The 21,850-nt window shown below is 53.0% G+C and overlaps 1 protein-coding gene across 8 annotated transcripts in view; it reads left to right on the top strand.

Moving 5' to 3' along the window:
• MYO9B (myosin IXB) overlaps positions 1-21,850 on the top strand; it is a 91,688-nt gene that overhangs the window by 36,468 nt on the left and 33,370 nt on the right. For all 8 annotated transcript variants that reach the window (XM_049640156.1, XM_049640159.1, XM_049640162.1 and 5 more), the window contains exons 3-8: positions 11,838-11,932; positions 17,875-17,937; positions 18,352-18,451; positions 18,715-18,815; positions 20,472-20,601; positions 21,477-21,566. In XM_049640156.1, the coding sequence (XP_049496113.1) occupies positions 11,838-11,932; positions 17,875-17,937; positions 18,352-18,451; positions 18,715-18,815; positions 20,472-20,601; positions 21,477-21,566 (579 nt within the window). The remainder of the gene's footprint in view (positions 1-11,837; positions 11,933-17,874; positions 17,938-18,351; positions 18,452-18,714; positions 18,816-20,471; positions 20,602-21,476; positions 21,567-21,850) is intronic.

Here is a 21,850-nt window from a genome sequence, read left to right on the forward strand (position 1 = left end):
CTCCAGGGGCCGAGTGATGGTAAAATTGGCCAGAGTGGGTTGGCGATGGTCACTCCAGGGTACATATCCTGGATGAGGCCACTGCCCTTGTAGAGAGGCTCGGACCACAATTCTGCAAGCTGATTCCATCAAAGGCCCCATAGTCAACATTTCCAGATTTTAGGACCATGCAGTCTCTATCAGTTATGGAACATTGCCCTCAAAGAGCAAAAGCAGACACAGATAATACATACATGAGTGGGTGGGGCCACATGCCCATAGAACTATTTATAAAAAGACTCACACTGAGGGGTCGCCTGCAAAATACCCAAACAATCCTCCTCGAAACTGGTCAGATCTCAAAAACAAGGAAAGTCTGAGAAACTTTGTACGGAGACATCAAAGAGACAGGATGACTGAATGTGATAGGGGATCCTGGAACAGAAAAGGGACATTAGGGAAAAACTGAGGACATCTGAATAGAGCATGAACTTAATTACTAATAACTTAATCAATATTGGTTTGTTAATTGTGACAAATGCAGGGTTCACAGGGAAGCTGTGAGCTACTCGGGAATTTTGCTGGAATATTCTTATATATTGCTTTTCATAAATCCAAAACTATTCTACAATTAAAAGTTCATATTTTTGGTAAGAAGTCATTCAGCCAGGGGCGCCTGGGTGGCTCAGTCGGTTAAGCATCCGACTCTTGATTTCCGCTCAGGTCATGATCTCGTGGTTTCATGAGTTCAAGCCCCGCATCGGGCTCTGTGCTGACAGTGCAGCGCCTGCCTGGGATTCTCTCTCTCTCTCCCTCCCTCTACCCCTACCCTGTGCATGCTCTCTCTGTCTCTGTCAAAATAAAGAAACTTTAAAAAAAAAAAAAAATTCATTCAGCCAGATTTGGCCTGTGGGACATAGTTTGCAGACCCTGGGCTTAGATAAGTTCCCACCACCTCAATGAAATGCTCAAAGTAAACCTCAGATAGGTAAGATCCTGGCACAGTGAATTTGGACCGCACGCACCTCCACCCTCTCCCGCTTCCCCGTTTCTGCCGGGCAGAGCCATCACCAGTGGTCTTCTTGGGTCCTTTCCTCCATCACCCATATGCTCGCTGCCTCCATATCCTTGTCTCTTCCTCTGAAACATTTTCCGCTACGGCCGGGACCCTGGCCACAGTAGCCCCGCTGCTGTGTGCAGGTGACAGTGTCACACAACCAGGGCGACATCCCGAGCAGCGGCTTCTGGTCCAGGCCTGTCTGGGCACATAGCACAGCCCCCTGCCAGGGGTGTTTCCCAGACGAGCCCTCGCTTCTCAGAGCTGTGAGGGTCCAAAGCCAGGAGGCGGTTCTCAACAAGGATTCCTCCTCCTGTGCCTGTTCAGGCATCATCACAAGGGCGTCCCTCACCCCTCCACCTTACCGTGCCTGGCAGAACAAGGTTGTCGAGTGGGACAGGGGCTGGACCTGCCTGGGGTCGGGGTGCAGGTGGGGAGTGGCCAATCCTGGCAAAGCCCTGTAGTATGAAAGCTGCCCTTCTCTCAGGGCTAAACGTCAGGAAAGCAGTCTGATTAAACCAAGTGTATTGAACACCCAAGTATTTTGCTCCATTCTGCCCTTGACTCTCGAGACCTCTACTCCAGACATCCAGGAAAGAGGGGAGTGTAAGTAGACATTCTCTTGCTTTATTTCTCCCCCGAGATACGTCATTTTCATAATAAATCCTAAAGCCATAGTTCTTATCCTACCATGAATCAGAAGAACCCTCTCAGGCTCTGGCTTAAGAATTTAGATTCGTTGGCCTTTCCAGAAATTCTGCAGGTTTGGGATGGGGCCCAAGACTCTTACCTCTGCCAAGCTCCCACAGCTCATACTTGGGGTCTCAACTTTTTCTTTCCGTCTCCCCAACCCACCAGAGTGGCACAGTAGTGGTGACTCATTGGCAATTCTGACTAACTCCCCCCCTCCTATAAGCAGGGGAGCCCCAAGATAACAGGTTCGCCCACCCCAGGGATGGGGGATGGGATCAAAGGCAACCCCTTCTCCAGGGATGTGGAGAGAGTCCGTAGTGCCTCCACAAGGGTGGAGGGATGCTCCAGAGGACCCCCCAGCCCACCCGTGGGAGCTCACCTTCCCTCACGCGTGCAAATGCTTGGTTTTGCTGCATAAAAAGTACCAAAAGCCCTCACTGTTCTCACGATTGCCACCCGAGTGCATGCTGTTTGGGAACTGGGTAGGGAAGTCGTTGTCCTCCCAAGATGAAACCTTCCATAATGAACTGCCCACTTACAGAACAAGTCCTCTACTCACGCTCTCCTGTCAGCGTGCTCTCTCCTGGGTACGTCCCGCTGCACAAACGCCATGCAAATCAGTTGCAAAGTGAGGTTGAAAAGGTTCAGGATTCCAGGACGTCCTCACGTGACCCGGATTTTGCTCCGACTTCAGTCACTCATGAGTGACTTCGGTCACCTCCATGAGCAGCAGGTGGGGAAGGGAGCTAATGATGGCAGTCTGAGCTTCAGGAGGAAACGAGTCTATCGTGCTGTTAAATGTGACCGGGTGCAATCTGCTTACCAAAGGGAGAGGATTTTCAGCTTGGCTCACCAAGCCGAGTTCGACTGTGTGGTTTATGAAGAAGACACGCCTAAATCAAAGTGGTTCAGGGTGCTAAGAATGAAAAAAACAGGCCCAGATGTAGCAGGCAGATAGAAACAGGAGCGAAGAGAGCTGCGGTCCATGGACACGAAGGCAGAGCTCGGGGCTCTGAAGGTTACATGTGACGACATTCATCATAATGCCAAAAGCCTCAGTTTACACTTAAGGCATAATAGTTGCCAATGTCTGCACCAGACAATACAGATGCTGTCACTACAAAGTGGAAATTATAGAAGATACCAGGAGAAACAGATATGAACACATAGCAAGAGGCTGGTCGAGTGGACAGCAAATCACAGGCATGTAATATGCCCAAACCATGTATTGAGCCAGATCTGTGGCCATATCACAAATCCTTGACTGTGATATGAGAATAAATCTTAAGTACTTATGGAGCATTCACAAAACTCATTCCTATATCAGGCCACGGAGAAAGCATCTAAAACTTCCAAAAGTAGGAACACTACAAGCAGTACTTTTAACAATGGAATAAAACTAGAAATTAATTTTTAAAAAAATTTTTAATGTTTATTTTTGAGAGACAGAGCACGAGTGGGGCAGGGACAGAGAGAGAGGGAGACACAGCAGGCTCCAGGCCCTGAGCTGTCAGCACAGAGTTGGATGTAGGGCTCAAACCCACGAACTGTGAGATCATGACCTGAGCCCAAGGTGGACACTTAACCAACTAAGCTACCCAAGCGCCCCCAGAAATTAATTTTTTAAAGGCCCTTCCACATGGAGATTTTTTTGAAAAATAAACCATAAGTCTCTGTTAACTCTTGGGTGAAGGGGGATCTATAAATCAAAATTACAGATTTTCTAAAAATCAATGACCAAAACTATGTATTATCAGAATCCACAAGACCCTTTAAAGCAGTACCAAGAGGACAATTCATAGCCATAAGCACTTTACATTCATAAATACGAACAAATGAAAGTGACTTAATTTCCCAGCTCTAAAACCTGAGAAAAAGGACCAAGTAAACCCCCAAGAGAATGATTTGGCTGTCACAACAGATAAGATGAGCCTGCGGGGATCTTGATGAATTCCTCAAATATTTTTGGTGCAATAGGAACCCAGCAAGTCCTCTCCCTATCAAAGCTTGATCTGTTCTTTAGTCTTTCTATGATCTAGCACGTGGTTTCATTATAACCTAAACAAAAATGTAGTGAAATATGAGATACAATAACTTGTTTCATGCTTGGTTTTCTCCTCCCCCTCGTCCTGTTCTTCCTCCTCCTTGTTCTGGTCCCCCAGGACCTTGGTTTGGTCCCCCTAGGAGCCCTTGCTGGTTTTCAGTGTTTCTGGCCAGGTCTGTAGCTGTTTGTTGGTGCCAGTCCAGATAAGAGTGACAGAGCCTGTGAGAAACTGGGGACACGGAGGTAGGGTGAGAGTCACATCCCATCATCCCTCGGCTCTCTGCAAATGCCTGCTGTCCATTTGTCCATCCATCCAGCAGCTGGCTGTTGATGAGAGCTGCTGGTTGTCCCCAAGACCCATGGGCAACAGGAAGGGAACAGAATCCAGGCAGAGGCAGGGTGTCAGCAGGGGCCCTGGAAAGCCTCCACTTCCTGCCCCATACCTGCAGGCCCCCTGAGCCAGCTGTGCCTCCTGGGCAGGCTGGCAGTGACAGGGAGGCTCCTATCTCCCACCCCACGGCCCCCTCCTCTCACCAGCATTACCACCCTCCCCCCCATCATCATCCTTGTCCTCCCCTGGCATCTTCTCTCCTGAGAACTGGCCACCCCCTCCACTGCTCCCCACATGGCAGTTCTGTGAGAATCACTTTCGTTGTACTTCTTACTTCTGTACTTCCTGGGACCTTGCGGGCCTGTCCGGCCCTCCGTGCTTTAAGGTCCTGTTTCTCTGTGTCCTTGCTGTGCCCGGGGAGACCAGTCCATCCAGACGATGCTCACCCACCCTGTGTCTGAGCGTCCATGTACCTGAGGGCCCCCAGAACAGTGGCCGGCACGCTTGTCTCGTGAAGGACCCCCGGGTCACTTTCAGCTCTGCCGCCGTAGTCCGAGAACGGGCACAGACCGTATGTTAACAGACACGGGACATGGCTGTGCGCTAGACAGAACTTTATTCATGGACACGGGAAGGTGAATTTCATATCGTTTTCACATGTTCTTAAATGTTCTTTTTTTTTTTTTTTTAACAAGTGTTTATTTTTTTTTTTAATGTTTATTTATTTTTGAGACAGAGAGAGACAGAGCATGAACGGGGGAGGGGCAGAGAGAGAGGGAGACACGGAATCGGAAGCAGGCTCCAGGCTCTGAGCCATCAGCCCAGAGCCCGACGCGGGGCTCGAACTCGAAGTCGGACGCTTAACCGACTAAGCCACCCAGGCGCCCTTTTTAACAAGTGTTTAAAAACGTGAAAACCATTCTTAGCACGCAGACTGTACAGAAACAGGCTATAAGTTGCCAACTTGAGGAGAGGTCCGTGCCCACGGCCGCCCTACCCTGCCGGGCATCAGGAGGGGGTCCTCTGCACAGCCACGTTCCAGTCGTGTACAGAGCCTCTGTCACTGCCTCGGCCTGCAGTGGCAGAATTGAGTCGCTTTGACAAAACCCCAATCTTTAGTACGTGGCCCCTCACAGAACAAGTTTGCCTGCCCGTGGTTCGCACAGTCTCACTTCATCTTTAAACACCCTGGGAAGTCAGAGGTTCTCTCCCTCATTTTATTGGAGAGGAATCTGAAACCCAAGAGCTTTGAACTAATTTGCTCCCCCCCCCCCCCCCGGTTGGCACCTGCTAAGGGTAGCCTTGGGCCTGCAGCCCTCCCCCAGAGCCACCAGGACCCACTGGAATCCCCTGCAGACAGAGCTGTTTTCCTGGGCTTTCTACCAGCAATAGCCCTCCACCCCACGCAGGGTTATTTTCCGAGCATTTCCACACCGGAAAGCCCCAGGTTCAAGTGGATGCCACCGGGCCGTTTGCTCAGCAGACCTGGCAGAGCAGTCCCCCACCAGGGTCCTCCGTCCATGGACCACCTGGGCAGAGACACTACCTGTGGCACTTCTGTGCTCCATCCAGCCCACGGGACATCTCCGGGTGCCTCTTGCCATGTATGACTGTTGTCTATGTCCCCAGACGGGCACAACCCGTCAGTGGGTGCAGGCCAAGCACTGTTTCACGTAGCAAAGTATGCCTGAAAGATATAGCAAAAGAAGTCTGGTCCCACCAGCACCAGCTTCCAGTTGATCTCGGTGTCGCGTTCTCCGCCCCCACCAACGACGCGATCAAGACGGCTCCCGCGCGCCAGCAAGCGAGGGACAGTCTCTCTCGACCCCATCTTTGGGTTTCATTGTTGGCTAAGATATGCTGATGTTCTTTTACCAACTTCAGCCTCTGCCTGCAACCCCAGCCACTCCTCCGTCCCCACGCCCAGTCTTGGCTTGGACACGAGAGATCCGGAAGCCCTGTGTGGCTCGTGGTCTGAGGCAGGGACGGAGGCTTCACCCAGAGGTGGCATTGCAGAGGGAGGGGCAGCAGGAAGGCCACAAAAGGCGGTGGGCAGCCCACCCTGCTTGGGCGGATCGGGGGTCTCCTAGAAATGGTGACACCCGATCCACGGACGTGCAGGCATCCCCTTGAGACCCTCATCACGGAGGATGCTCTCTGAAGCTAGAACAGTTACAGGCACACAGCAGCCAGTCAACAAATTGTCAAGTGGATGGATGGGTGAACGAATGAGTGAATGAGAGCTTATGTGCAAAGCCTCACAAACACTTGGGAAGTGAGGTCCCTGTGGCTAGAAGATCAGGAGAACAGAAGGCCAACCCCACAACTAAGACAAAGCCATTAGAGTAAGCTAGAACTTTCCGCTGAGAAAGAATGGCCACAAGTAAATCTGGGAGCAGCAGAGTTATCTTGGGTTGGGCCACCTCAGCCTGGCTGGAGGGACAGCCACCCCGGGCAGGGATCCTGGGGGACTTCTCAACAGGGGAAATCCCTCCTTGGGGCTCACCTGGCAATACGGGAGGTACGCAAGTGCGTTTGCCTTCGTGAGCTCATCGCATGGGGCTTTTAGGTTTTGAAATCTGAAAGTAAAACGGTGTTTTCCTGATACGGTCCATCGAGACTTGTTTGGTTTTTGTGCGGGATGCACAAGAGACCAGAGTTGTAAGCTCAGAAGGGGCTCGGGAATCCACCTGCCTGCTCACCAGGCCCAGGGGGAGCGGCCTCAGCTGGAACAGGCAGGCACCAACAATAGGTCTGAAGAAGGAGCCCAGGCTGTGGGGACTGAGGGGGCCAATGCATGGGGCATGGCCTGGGAACGAGGACACTGGGTTCCAACCCAGGGTCACGTGCACCGCCTGCCTGCTCTCAGACTTCCGGGAGGTCGGCAGGCCTCTCTGTGCCTCGGTTTCCTCTTCTGAAATGGGGGTTGGCACAGGTGTCTCTTAGAGCAGAAGAAAGAGCCAGAAGCTCCAATCGTGACTGGCGTGGGACTGGACTCCCCACGGGGTCGTTCTGTGATCCTATCACCATCCTTCCTAAAATGTTTACCACGCATCTCAGCCAGGAGCAGAGGCATCCTGTTTCAATAGAAAAGGTATCTTCTAAAATTTCTGCCTAAGTGAGAGGCTCTGCCTCGATATCTCCAAATTAAGAAACCTTTTTGAATTTCCCAAAAGAGGAACCTCAAAGATCAGGACAGTTGGAAGAAAATCAGATGGCCTCCAACTCTTGGCATCCTTGGCGGGGTGGGGGGTGGGGGGGGTGGCGCCTGGTGGGCACACCGTGCCCCCCCGTAGGCACAGGTGTCATCTGCCCCATCAGAAGGAGGGCGGGGGTGCTGCTCCTTTGTTAGTGTGACCTAAAAACCGTGCCTGGAGAATTTTAAATTACAGAGTCGTCTCTTTTTTTTTTTTTTTATTTTTTCTTCACATTTTTTAATTTTTTTTTTTTTTTAACGTTTATTTATTTTTGAGACAGAGAGAGACAGAGCATGAATGGGGGAGGGTCACAGAGAGAGGGAGACCCAGAATCGGAAACAGGCTCCAGGCTCCGAGCTGTCAGCACAGAGCCCGACGCAGGGCATGAACCCACGGACCGTGAGATCATGACGTGAGCCGAAGTCAGACGCTTAACCAACCGAGCCACCCAGGCGCCCCTACAGAGTCGTCTCTTAATGGGTTTCTTCTTCTATCAGGATTCCTTCCATTTTTTTTTTTTTCTTCCCAAAGTGTGCAACTTGTATTAGAGATGTGTACTTTTATGTTATATAAGGAGGGGGGTGGAAAATGTGTCCAGGAAAGGAGAGGCCTGTTCTCCCATAGCATTTTGCCAGCGCTGTGGGTTTTCTGGCCTGGTGGGAAGGCAGCATTAGCATGTGGCCTCCGCAGCCCCCATGCCAGATCACATCGCATCATTGCTGGCACCCTGATCCAGCTTCCTCCCCGCCCCCCATCCACCCCGGGCCCCATATGACCACCGTGCACACCCGTCCTCCCTTGTGCCGTCTTGCGCTCTGAGCCCGTGCGTGCACCGGTCCAGCCCCCAGAGCAGCTACATAATAGTTAGTTCCCCTGGCCGCGCGCGCCAGGCCGGCATTTCCTCCTCCTCGGACGTATAATAGCAGCAACCGGATATTTTTAGACTGGCTTTGAAAAGTCGCAGTGTTCTGAGACCGCATACCAGACACATGAGGTCACTGCCCACCCCCCCACCCCCACACCAAAGCCTGGGCTGCACGGGGCTGGTGGGCCCTCACATCCCGAAGACTTTCCCTCTTGCGGTCCCCAGGACGCCAGCCCTGTTTCCTTAGAAATCCCACAGAGACTTGTCCCGAGTTCAAAAGGGGGACGGCTGTGGGCTCTTGGGCTGTGCGTGCACATTGTTGGTGAGCTTCTGTAGCGGGGCCCCGACTACAGGGGCCGCAGCACAGAAAGAGGCCTGGTCCCCCGGGGAAGGAGCCCACACGGGCTCGGGCGTCGCTTCCCCATCTGCTCGTAGTTAGGCAGGAGGGCTTGCTCACCGAGTTTATTTTCGTTTGGCGCAGGGGGAGGGCCCTAGCCCGTCCTCCGCTCCGATGCCACCCCGCAGGGTCTCGTAAGGGATGAAGGGAGGCAGCGGACCCACTGCCCGCTGATTCCCAGAGCAGAACTTGCGGAGTCTACAGCCTGTATTCCAAACAAACAAACAAACAAAACACGATTCCAAGGCCAAACTTGGGGGGAGCGAGGGATTCAACCTAGAAAGACAGTTTGCTTCCTCACAGGACTCCACAGGCCTGCAGTGCACGTGGGGACCCTCAGGACGGGATGAAGGGCCCGCAGAGCCCTCGACCACCCAGCCTTGCAGACCCGTCGTACCTCCCTCTGTATATAGCAGGGCTACCCAAAGTTCAGCCAGCTCTGGGGACATTTTTGGTTGTCGCCGATGCTGCTGGCCTCTGGCAGGTGGAGGCCAAGGACGCTGCTCAGGACCCAACAGCACACGGACGGCCCCACCGCTGAGAAGGATCCAGCCCCAAGGATGAGCAGTGCCGAGGCTGGGGACCCTGCACTGGGTTCCACAGACACTTGGGAGAGCAGGCAGTCCCAGACCTGGCCCCAGGCTGTTGTCACCCAGCCACTGGGCCGGCAGCTCAGTCACATGTCAGGACCTGGTCGTTCCCACTGGCTGAAGAGCCCGTGTGTTTAACTCAGCTCTTCGAAGACTTTCAAAACCCGGCCAATGGACACGTCCTAAGGAAGCATTTGTGAAGACAAGAAGGGGCCCCTGTGGCCGCTGACTTGGGAAAGTGCCTCCTCAGACTGGGTTCTGCCTCCATGAGGCTGTGGGGAGCCCCCCAACCCCAAAAGTGCCCAGCCGCCACCCCTGCCCCGAGCAGAGCCCCCATTTCCGGTACTGGGCCAGGTTGCCTCCCTGGGGCACCTCCTTCATCGTTCCTCTCCTGCTGGGTGACTTGGCCTCAGGTCTTTCAGCAGGGCCCATTCTTGGGGTCTGGAGCCCCTGGGGCAGTGGGGCAGGAAGTTGCTTGTCCTGTGATCCCCATCTGCCAGGCACCTGACAACCCGGTGCCGCTGTCCTGGTTCCGGGCTCTGCTGATTGGAGCCTTTCTCAAAGGAAGTGTCCCGGCAGACGCTTCTTCGTGGGGCCTTCACATCGCGACACCAGAAGATCTGATTGGGGATCTGCTACATCCATTTCTCTGCAGAATGAAGCCTTTAAGGAAATCCTGCTTGCTCTCCGTGTGGGCGCGTCTCCCGGTCCCTGAGTCCCCTGCGAGCCTCTCCACCTCTCCCTGCCCTACCCTCATCCCCCTGGCCCACCGGACCCTCACACACCTACACTCATCCCCCAAACCCCTGCAGACCTTGACAGTGGCCTTACCACTTCCTTCCCGCTGCCCTCACGCCTTCCCAGCCTTCCACACAGCTCAGCCTTCTCGAACTGGAACATTGTTGGCCTGACACCCTCCTTGTGGCCACCAGGCTTCCCTTTCTGTGTCTGAGTGGGGGCATCACCCCACCCCATGTCACCTCTTCTTTGGCGCCTGGAGACACAAGGGCTTGGACAGCTGAGCGCCAGTCTCCATGACCAGTTCTGCCTTTCTCTCCTCATCTGCCCAGCCCCATGGCCCCCACCTCTGCCAGTGTCTTTCTCCCTGAAAACAGGGAACACCCCCCCCCAGCACCTTCTCCTTCCCTGCCCTGCGTTCCCCCAAGGTTTTATCATATGTTCCCCCTGCCTGTTCACCCCTTAGGGCTGTTGGATACCTCATGGAAAGGGGGGCACCCCAAAAACCTGGGCAGGGTGTGTGCTTTGTCTTAATCTGGGTGGTGGACCCTTAGGAGGCTCCAGGGGGACCCCACTGAGTCACAGACTCCATGCACTATTCATACTTTCCTCTATGTATTGGAAATAAAGCCCTGATTCATGCCACAATGAGAATGAACCCCAAAAGCATCATGCGGAGTGAGGGACACCAGACAAAAAAGCTACATAATGTATGTATGCTCCCACCTAGGTGAAATGTCCCGAACAGGCAATTCCATAGAGGCAGAAAGCAGATTGATGACTGCCAGGGGCTGGAGGAGGCAGGAGGGGGGGTGGGAAGTGAGTTCTAACGGGGATGGGGTCTCCTTTTGGGGTGATGGAAATGTTCTGGAATGAGACAGAGGTGACAGTTACACAACACGGGGAATGTACTAAATGCCACTGAATTGCTTATTTTAAAACGGTTAAGTTTATGTTATGCCAGTTTTACTCCAGTCAGAAAGCTTGCCAGGGCGCGTGGGTGGCTCAGTCGGTTAAGTGACCGACTCTCGATTTTGGCTGACGGTTCATGAGTTCGAGCCCCAAGTCGGTCTCTGCGCTGACAGTGCGGAGCCTGCTCAGGGTTGCGTCTCTCTCCCCCTCCCCCTCCACTGTGTCTGCCTGCTTTCTCTCTCTCTCAAAAGAAATAAACTTCGAAAAAATTTGCCGTGAACTGGCTTGCCATCCCACAGAATTACAGAACCCCCTCCAGGACGGGACGTGTCTCCACATCTGCTTCCTCCTACCCAGCCTCATATTCTTCTGGAACCCAGAGCCCATCTCAGCTCAGGGCCCAGCAACCTCCTTTCAGAAAGGGCCAAATAGTAAATATTTTCAGCTTTGCAGGCCCACAGGTCTCTCTCACGGCTACTCTGCTGTTAATGGTATAGAAGCAGCCGTGAAAGATCCATAAATGAGCAGACCTGGCTATCCACCAATGAAACTTCATTTACAGACACGAAAATGTGAATAGAATTTTCATGTGTCAGGAAATAATATTCTTCTTGGGTTTTTTTTGTTTTTTTTTTGTTGTTGTTTGTTTTGTTTTTAATGATTTACAAATGTAAAAACCACTCTTGGCTCACAGGCAGTACAAAAATAAGCAGCGGACTGGATTTAGCCCACGGGCCAGAGTTCACCGTATGAACAATTGTAACTTTAAAAGGATGCCGCTGATTGGCCTTTTTCACATCCGAGACTTAACACTTGCACCCCCCTCACCCAACCCAAACCCGGAGATAAAGCGTTAAGTATGGTGGAGCCCACCTGGGCCTCACACCTTCGGGTTCTCCAGCTCTCGGGCCGCCGGGTGACTTCAGCCAAATGAGCGTCCACGGCGCCCAGGGGGACCTCCGAGGCTCCAGGCCGAGGCGCGTGTAGACATTTCATCCTCGTGATCTGAAAACCTGCTTCCGTTTTCCTCACAGGCTTTTGGGAATGCCAAAACAGCCCACAACAACAATTCCAGTCGATTTGGGAAATTCATCCAAGTCAACTACCTGGAGAGTGGCATCGTGAGAGGGTGAGTTGGTAGGCATCTAGCTGTGTACCAGCAGCCTTGGTCTGGGGTCCTGGGGCATCCCTGTAAGGAAGAGCCAGCCTGGGAGCGCAGTGTTGACACTGCGGCCGTGCAGACACGTGTGGATCGTACGGAGACGCAAATGTGATTTTTTTTTTTTTCCGAAGTCATTGATGTGAAGATCTGAACTGTGGGTCAAAGTGGGAGGTGTAGGTGCAGGAGGGGCGGGACCTCTGTCCCCCGGTCATGGAGCATGGGCCCTGGTGCCCAAGAAGCAAGTACAATGACCTGAAGGTGCTAGTCTGCCAAGAACTGGCAAGGACACGCCAAGCTATGTCTTGGTCTCGATGAGGTTTTGAATTTGGTGGCTCTGGAGATACCACAGGCAAAGCTGTTGCGGACCACGGAGTTTGCCAAACGTGTGCCCCTTTAGCCAGGAGAAGACGGAAAAGACGTAATGCTGGGTAGCAAGTTGAAGCGGTTGTCCAGGGAAGTACTCAAGGGTGGGTAGATGGCTAGATGGGAGGGAGGGAGGAAGGGGAGATAGATTCATGGATTGATCCATGGGTGTGTGGGTAGATGGATAGATGGATAGGTTCTTGGGTATGTGGGTGAATGGATAGATGCATAGATTCATGGATGGGTGGATGGATTCATTGGATGGGTGATGGATGGATGGATGGATGGATGGATGGATGGATGCTTGGATGGATGGATGGATGGATGGATGGATGGATGGATGGATGCTTGGATGGATAGATTCATGGATTGGGGAGGTGGGGAGGTGGATAGGCTCATTGCTAGATGGATAAATTCATAGGTGGCCGAGTTCGTAGGTTGATGGATTCATGATGGATGGATGGATCAGGTAGATGGGTGAGTGGGTAGGTGGTAACTGGGCTGTGAACTTGATTGCCTGGTGGAAGTTAAAACAGACCAGGATTTTGTGCCAAAAATGTGAGTTCTGGAGGCATGGTTACCTGAGCTATATGTGTAACGTTGAAATCGTGCTCATTTACACTCTGTGTAGCAGTTATGCTTATGAAAATATCTGGCAGTTGTGTGCAGCGAATTAACGTGATAAGGAATTATCTGTCTTGTCATAGTATTTAAGCCATGTCATTTAAGAATTCTATTCTGAAGGATTTCTTGTTTAAAAAGTATATATTCTGGAGGTGCCTGGGAGGCTCATGTCATGATCTCAGAGTTCATGGGTTTGTGCCCTGCCTCCGGCTCTGTGCTGATAGCTCGGAGCCTGGACCCTGCTTCAGATTCTGTGTCTCCCTCTCTCTCTCTGCCCCACCCCTGCTCACACTCTGTTTCTCTGTGTCTCTCAAAAATGAATAAATGTTGGGGCGCCTGGGTGGCGCAGTCGGTTAAGCGTCCGACTTCAGCCAGGTCACGATCTCATGGTCCGTGAGTTCGAGCCCCGCGTCGGGCTCTGGGCTGATGGCTCGGAGCCTGGAGCCTGTTTCCGATTCTGTGTCTCCCTCTCTAGACTCTGTCCCTCCTCCGTTCATGCTCTGTCTCTCTCTGTCCCAAAAATCAATAAACGTTGAAAAAAAAAATTTAAAAAAAAAAAAAATGAATAAATGTTAAAAAAAAATTTTTTTTTAAGTATATATTCTGAAAAAAAAAGCATTCTGGGTAGTTGCAGTTGGTTAAAACGTAATTGTGATTGAATACTACACAGTGTTTTGGGTATTTTTTACTATGCAAAGGTCTTAGGGCCAATAAAACTCTTTTTTTTAATTTTATTTTTGAGAGAGAGAGAGAGAGAGAGCAAGCAAGGGCGGGGCAGAGAGAGGGGGACGGACAGCGGATCCGAAGTGAGCTCTGCACTGACAGAGAGCCCAATGTGGGACTTGAACTCACGAACCGTGAGATCATGACCTGAGCCAAAGTTGGACGCTTCACTGACTGAGCCACGCGGGCGCCCTTGCCAATAAAACTCTCTCAAAATTTAAAAAAAAAAAAAAAAAAAAAAAAAAAAGGCATCTTGGCACAATCCAAGGTTATTCAAAGGGATCCTCCCTGCTTCCACATTCTTTTTTTTTTTAATTTTTTTTAATGTTTATTTATTTTTGAGACAGAGAGAGACAGAGCATGAGTGGGGGAGGGACAGAGAGAGAGAGGGAGACACAGAATCCGAAGCAGGCTCCAGACTCCGAGCCGTCAGCACGGAGCCTGATGCGGGGCTCGAACTCGTCAACCTCAAGATCATGCCCTGAGCCAAAGTCGGACGCTCAACCGACTGAGCCCCCCAGGCGCCCCTCTGCTTCCACATACTGATGTGAGGGTCTACACACCCGTTCCAGGTGATGCTCTGAGCAGCGGGGTGAGAAGCCCCAAATGTTCGATGTGGGGAGAGCTAAGCAGCAGGACTAGAGGCCTAGAGAAGGCTCCGGCATTTCGGGAATGGAGAAGTCCTCAAGTGGCAGGGCCCGGGGATGGCGTCCAAACTATATAGGTTCTTCTGTCCCTCTAACCTGACTGATGATCGTTTCAAATGCCAGTTCGTTTTCAAGACACAAGCAGGAATGTTGTTTTCCCGAGTCCTTCAGCCTCTGGCTTCTTTCCTTTTTCCCACTGGCTCCAGGGGGCGGTGGTATGGGTGAGGGACCCCCCAGTAATGACACTTCTCTTCTGGCTCCTCAGCCCCCCCCCACAGACCATCCAATGGTCCCCCCGCCCAGCACTGCTGGGCCCCTCCACGGGCACCGCCACCCACCCACGTTGCAGGGCAACTGACCAGCCGGAGATGCCCAGAATTATACCTTGCCTGCAGTCCTGGGGGCTCCGTCAGGGGACCAGAGACGCCAGAAGGCTGCCTCATGTTTTCCTGGGTCCCGGACTCCCAGCTCACTCCTCTGTGTGGCCTGTGTTTGGTGTCCTGGGGCCGCCTTAAGAAAGTGCCACGAACCGGGGGCTCCGAAAAACAGGAGTCTGTTGTCTCCCAGCCCTGAAGATACAATCGAGACGTAGGCAGCAGCTCTCCCTCCGGAGGCCACGGGAGAGGGTTCTTCATGCCCCTCTTGCAGCTTCTGGTGACCCCAGGCCTGCCTTGGCTTGTGGCCACATTACCCCAATCTCTGCTTCCACGTGGCATCACGTGGCCTTCTCCTCTGTGTCTCTCGGTGATTCTCTTCTACCTTTCAGGACATTTGTCCTTGGGTTCAGGGTTCACCCTGATCATGGAGGATGATCGTATCTCCAGATCCTTCCCTTAATTGCATCTCCAAAGACCCTTTTTCCAAATAAGGTGACATTCACAGGGTCCAAGTGGACATTGCTTCTGGGGGCCACCGTTCGCGACCCAGTACGCCAGCAAGGGCTGGCCCTCCGCTAACTGGTACAGCCTGTTCTTCCTGCCACAGCCTCCCGTCAAGCTCAGGGCCAGAGGCCTCGGTGGCAGGATCTTAGAGACCAACTTCTGAAAGTCATATGTGTGGCCTCAGATTCAGGAGAGGAAGTCCCACCTCGGCCCATGACCATGGCCTGCCCACGCTCCAAGGAGGAGGTGCACTTCCTGTCCGGGGAGTGGCCGTGGCCAGCTGGAGAAGAGCAGGCCCAGACCCGGTTCTGCTTTTGGGGAGGTGACACTTCTCAGTGCCATTTCCTATGGAGGCTAAGGGTCAGGGACAGTCCAAGGCTTCTTCCAGTTCCCCAATCTGCAAGGCCTCGTCTTCCTGTGGGTTCAGTGGCTCCGTGTCGGGGGATCGCTGGCCCCCTACAAACCCGCCATAGGGGCCTGGGGCCTCAAAAATGATCAGGAAAGGGAAGGGGCTGTCATCGTCAAACGACAACTCAGTGCCAGTGAAGGGTCACTGTCCTCTCCTTACGCTGACACAGCACAGGGAATTGGCCACAGGGGTAGATTCAAACAGGAGTCTGATTCTAGAACCAGATGCAGCCTCCCTCCCCAGGAGAACAAGCCGCCGATAACTAAAATAGTTACTAGCTGGGGCAAGAAATAGAAAAAACATGGGCTTGAAAGAAGAGAGGACACAGGCTGAGCCCGTGGAACCCCACCCGTGCATGTTTTGTGTGCATGTGTCCCAGGCAAGGCTGCAGACAGAAGACTGTTGTCCTGAAGAGAGAGGCAGGTGGCCTCCAGAAAGCCCTGGATCAGAGGCCCGGTGCTGCCCCCCCCCCCCCCCCCCACCACCACCCTGCCACCCCTCGGCCACCAGCTGCCTCTCCTGTAAAACACAGTGGGCTCCGGGGCTCCTAGGTGTCTCAGTCGGTTGAGCATCGGACTTCAGCTCCGGTCATGATCTCACAATTCGTGAGTTCGAGCCCCGCGTCAGGCTCTGTGCCGACAGCTCGGACCCTGGAGCCTGCTTCCGATTCTGTGTCTCCTTCTCTCTCTGCCCTTCCGCTGCTCATGCTCTATCTCTGTTTCTCTTTTAAAAAAAAATAAATAAATAAAACATTAAAAAAAAAAATTAAAAACACAAGAGGCTCAAACAAGGGTTGCCTGCATAGCCCTCCAGCTCCCACCCGTGGTGATGGTGGAACCCGTGAAAGACCAGCCCCTCTGGCCCCAGAGAGTGTGCAGGGAGCAGGGCCAATGCAGGCTTGGGTCCCCGCCAGGCCACTTCCCTCCTGTGGAGTCCCAGGCAACATGTGGCCTCTTCAGTTTTTAGTACCTCATCTATCAGTGGAAGCCACAGTGCCCGCCCCCAGGGCGGAAGGATTCAGGGCACCTAATCCTTGCAAACCAGTGCTTAGAAAGTTGTAGACGCTGGGGTTTGTGGGTGGCTCAGTCAGTTGAGCGTCTGACTTCGGCTCAGGTCACGATCTCACGGTTCATGAGTTCGAGCCCCACATCAGGCTTTTCGCTGACAGCTCAGAGCCTGCTTGGAGTTCTCTCTCTCCTCTCTCTCTCTGCCTCTCCCCCCACTCACGCCTGCGCTTTCTCTGTCTCCTCAAAATAAGTAAATAAACTAACAGAAAAGAAAGATGCTGAAGGAAAATTTGCCATTACTGCTGTCAGCATTCAGAGTATGGCAGCAGAGGTCCCTGGCCCCTGCCCTAGGGCCACACAGCAAACATTCAAAGGTCCCTCGGCTGATGAACAGGCCGACGCAATGTGGCGGGTCCAGCCATAAGAAGGAATGGAGTTCTGGCACGTGCCCCCATGTGGCTGAATCCTAGAATCATTGGGCTGAGGTGACAAGGCAGACACAGTATATAGACCAAGTGCTCGTATTTCTTTCAGATTCTAGAAAATGCAAACTAATCTATAGCGGAGCCGATCGGTGGCTGTTTCGGGGTGGGGTGGGAGGCAGGGAGGGATGACCAAGGCCCAGGAAACTTGGTCATGGTGGCGGGCACACAGGTGTCACCACCAGTCACCAGTTCACACGCTTTTAGCTTGTCGTACATCAGGGACCGCTGGTAAAGCTCTCGAAAGAAAATGTGTAGATTATGGAAGGATCCAGTCAAAAATCACCCGGTTGAAGCACGCGCAGTCTGTATCGGTAATAAAGCTGTAGAAAAAGTAGAAAATGAACCTGTTATCATCTTATAGTTAGATTTTTTTTTTTTCGGAGGGGAGGGGCGGAGAGAGAATCTCTCTTTTTTTAATGTTTAAGAGAGAGCACACGCATGTGTGCACACACAAGGAAGAAAAGGGCGGAGAGAGAGAGAATCCCAAGCAGGCTCCACGCTCAGTGCAGAGCCCAACGAGGGGCTCGACCCCACAACCCTGGGATCACGACCTGACAAGAGTCAGACACCTGAGCCATCCAGGCGCCCGTAGGCTGATCGTATTTCTAGAGGTGATTTAGGTGCCCGTGGTTTACCTTGGGTCAAAGGAAGTTAGTCCACAGCTGGCATCCTGATGGTGTAACAGACAACACCCGTTCCTTCCAGAAAAGTGTATCAAAAGGTAACATTTTCTCCCTTCATTTTTTTTTTTTTTTTCCTTTTAACGACAGGGCTGTGGTGGAAAAATACCTGCTGGAAAAGTCTCGCCTGGTCTCTCAAGAGAAGGATGAGAGGTAAGAGGAAATTTTCTCAGTGACCCGCTGTATCTGCCTTCTTCCCGCACAAAGGAGAGAAGCAGGTGGCTTGGCCCCACGGGAGGCAGCGGCCCGTCCCCCCGGAGTGAGCTGCTCTGTGGCCGCGAGCTTTGCACTCCTACCTCCTGAAAGCCACCTTTTGCCCTTATTTTTGTGCGTCCTCCGGGCTTTTCCCCAGAGTAACGCCCCCGCCCCCCAGCCCCAGAAACGTAGTCACTGGCAAAGCTCACAGCTTCATTTTCTTCTCAAGACGTAACGGGAATCGACGTATTGTCTCAAATTTGTACGTATTCGAGGCGCCCTCCTCCCCATAAACGGTATTAGTAGCGGCTTGAAGCGTAACTGCTGCTTGGCCCCCCAAAACGCATTTTTCCTCCCCATTCGGACCCACAGGAACTACCACGTGTTTTATTACTTGTTACTTGGGGTCAGCGAGGAAGAGCGTCAAGAATTTCAGCTCAAGCAGCCTGAAGATTATTTCTACCTCAACCAGGTAAACAGCCCCGAGCCCTGGCCACAAACGCTGCCTCTGTTCCCCACGGGCTGTTTACGCGCCACCGGGCGGTCAGAGGCTGTCTGCCTGGGCCTCGCTGGGCCTCCGAGCAGACTCCGAGGCGGCCCAGAGGGAGGCGGCATAAAGGGGCCCATTCATCCCCCGTGTCCCGAGCCCTGCCCCCTCGGTTCCAGCCAAAATCCTTCTTGCACGCCACCCTCACCGGCCCAGAAATACCCAGCGTGCCACTGACTGTTTTCCAGCATAACTTGAAGATCGAAGATGGAGAAGACCTGAAGCATGACTTTGAAAGACTCAAGCAGGCCATGGAGATGGTGGGCTTCCTCCCTGCCACCAAGAAGCAGTAAGTGGGCAGGCCGGCCGGCCCACCTTCTCCTGCGAGGACACCCCCCCCCCACCCACCTTACCGGGCACTTCCTAAGAGCTGACTGATGGCCCAGCAGGAACTAAGGCACTAAGGAGGGCTGCCTGGCGATGATGAGCACAGGAGGAGAGGGGCTCGCTCGTCATTAGTCGTTGGGAGACACAAGACGACGGGGCTTTCTCCCAACAACGCAGATGTGCTTAACGCTTAAACGTGGTTAAGGTCCTGAATGTTCCCTGCCATGTATTTTTACCACAATTAAAATTTTTTTTGATTGTTTTTGGAAGCCACACGGGGGCCTTCTCCACACCTGCCCGATGGCCAGTACACCCAGCGGGAGCACTTGCACGCTTCTGGAAGGGCACACGTCAGGCCAGCCACTTTGGAAAAGGGTTTGCAGGCCCTACCAGAGCTGTGTGTGCACAACTAAATGTGCACGTGTACTCAAAGACACGCACACGACAGCCTCGTTATTAACAACCAAAAACATTGAATTCCCCCCCCACCCGCCACACACACACACACACACACACACACACACACACAAATGCCCACCAGCAGGAGATTAAATAAATAAACAGCTATATATGGTGCAGGGGTTGGCAAACTTTCTGTCAAGGGTCAGATAGTAAAATTTTCCATTTTGAGGGCCAGACGGTCCCTGTTACACGTTCTTCTCTGTGTTGTGTTTAGCTTCTTAACCATACTCTTAAAAACTTAACCATTCTTAGCTCAGAGGCCGGACGATAACGGACCGTAGATTGCGGACCTCTGGACTCCAGACACAGCAGTGGTCTTCTCCCGGGGCGCCGTATCTGGAGACATTTTTGGTTATCGCACTGTGTAGGGGTGGGGGAGGAGGGACAATGCTGTACCAGCATCTTGTAGGCGGAGGCACCCCGCGGTGCAGGGGACAGCCCTCCGCAGCCAAGAATGATTTGGTCGCGCACATCAGCAGTGCCAAGGCTGAGATGCTAAGAATGCAGAAGCCAGGTCTATACGCGGTAACATGCGTTGCCCCCCCTTCCCCCCCCCCCCCCCCCCCCCACGCACCACAGTGTTCCAGCGACAGGCCGGATACAAGTACATATCCGTTCACGGACGGAATGTCCGTTCCGTTCATGTCATGTCCGTGACATCCAGTTCACGGACAGCGTTCGCTACGAGGACAGCAGTTCCTCTGCAGGGCCTGGGGTGGGTTCCAGTGCCTGGAATGTTCTGTTTCTTGCTCTGAGTGCTAGTTACCGGGCTGCGTATATTTTGCGACAGTTCATCAAGCTCTGCGCTTGAGAGTTGTTTGCTTTCTTTGCCTGTTCTTTATGCATGGTGACGTAGTTTTTGGAACTTTTTTTTTTTCATGCATGTTAGGCCTCCATACAAAAAGTTTGTAACCAACCCCCCCTCCCCCCACTGGGCGGGGGGGGAGGGGGGGGAGGTGTGCCATCTGCCTCCGAAGTCACGTTCGCTCCACAAAGGGTCCCTGACCATGAGACTGGACATGTTTTGTTTTTTTTTAAACTTCGTATATTCTGACCGAACCTGGCTGGTTTTACGAATTCAGCCCAATTGGCTGGAAGCTTCTGTCGTCTTACGACTCTGGAAACGTCCCCAACCCAGGCTCCTTTGCTCCCCCAGGATTTTTTCCGTCCTCTCTGCCATCCTGTACCTGGGCAATGTCACGTACAAGAAGAGAGCCACGGGCCGAGACGAAGGTCTGGAGGTCGGGCCCCCCGAGGTGCTGGACACCCTGTCACAGCTCCTGAAGGTACTGCTTGCTGGGCTTGGCCGCGGTGGCTGCGCTTCTGTGAGCCAGGGCTTGTCCGCCTGCTTCCTCCCTGCCATCTGTACAAAGCCTCTTCCTCGTTTCTGTTTTTCTCTCTCTCTCTTTAAGCAAAGTATAATTGCCCTCCAACATCGCGTTAGTTTCAGGTTGCAACATAATGATCCGCTATTTGTATGTATTGCAAAATGATTACCACAATAAGTCTCGTTAACATCTGTCACCACACATCATTACAGTTTGGGGGGTTTTTCTGGTGTGTGTTTTTGTTTTTTTTTTAGATTCCACATACAAGTGAGATCATACGGTACTCGTTTTGCTCTGTGTGATTTATTTCACTCAGCGTAATGCCCTCAAGGGCATCCCTTCTTTATTTTTAAAGGACTGCCTCCTGGGCATGGCTACCTCCCCCCTCAGCCCCTCTTGTGAAAGGCCCTTAAAGCCATACTTTGATCAGCAAGGTCGTTTTCTCATTGGACCTGCCAGTCCCTTACCCACCGGCACTCAACCCCCCCCCCCCCCCCCCCCCGCCTCTAGCTGGTGGAGGGGGCTTGGTGGTCAGGAGGGAACAGGCCAGGAGCCCACGCCTTCCAGCGACATCTATAAATGCAGGTTGGCAGGCTGCACACGGGCCCGCAGTGACACCTGGGCCCGTGTGACCATACTCCCAGGGCCATCGAGCCTGTGGGTGTAACGGTTCTGAAACCCAGCGAGCATAGCACACAGCACAGGGTGGGCGTAGGCACACTTTCAGTACAGCTGCTGGGGGTCCTTCTCTCACCTTCCTCGGTGACAGGAGGACCTGCCCAACAAGCCCTCTATCCCCCGTCCCTTTCTCTCCCTCCTGGACTTCGAAACAGGTGAAGCGAGAAATCCTGGTGGAGGTTCTGACCAAAAGAAAAACCGTGACGGCCAATGACAAACTCATCCTTCCCTACAGTCTCAGCGAGGTGAGCGCAACCCTGGGCTCTCACGGGGCACCAGGCCCCAAACCATGACTTAGGGTGGGGGCCTGGATAGTCTTTTTCCGATGTTTAAAGTGGCAGAGGAGGAGGCGCCTGGGTGGCTCCGTTGGTTGAGCATCTGCCTCTCGACTTCAGCTCAAGTTACAGTCCTGGGGTCTTGGGATCGAGCCCCGCATCAGCCTTCGCGCTGACAATGGAGCCTGCTTGAGATTCTCCCTCTCTCTCTCCCTCCCTCTGCCCCTCCCCCCTGCTTGCACACATGCTCTCCT

This window comes from Panthera uncia, chromosome A2, assembly GCF_023721935.1.
Source record: "Panthera uncia isolate 11264 chromosome A2, Puncia_PCG_1.0, whole genome shotgun sequence".
In the NCBI taxonomy this organism is placed as follows: Eukaryota; Metazoa; Chordata; class Mammalia; order Carnivora; family Felidae; genus Panthera; species Panthera uncia.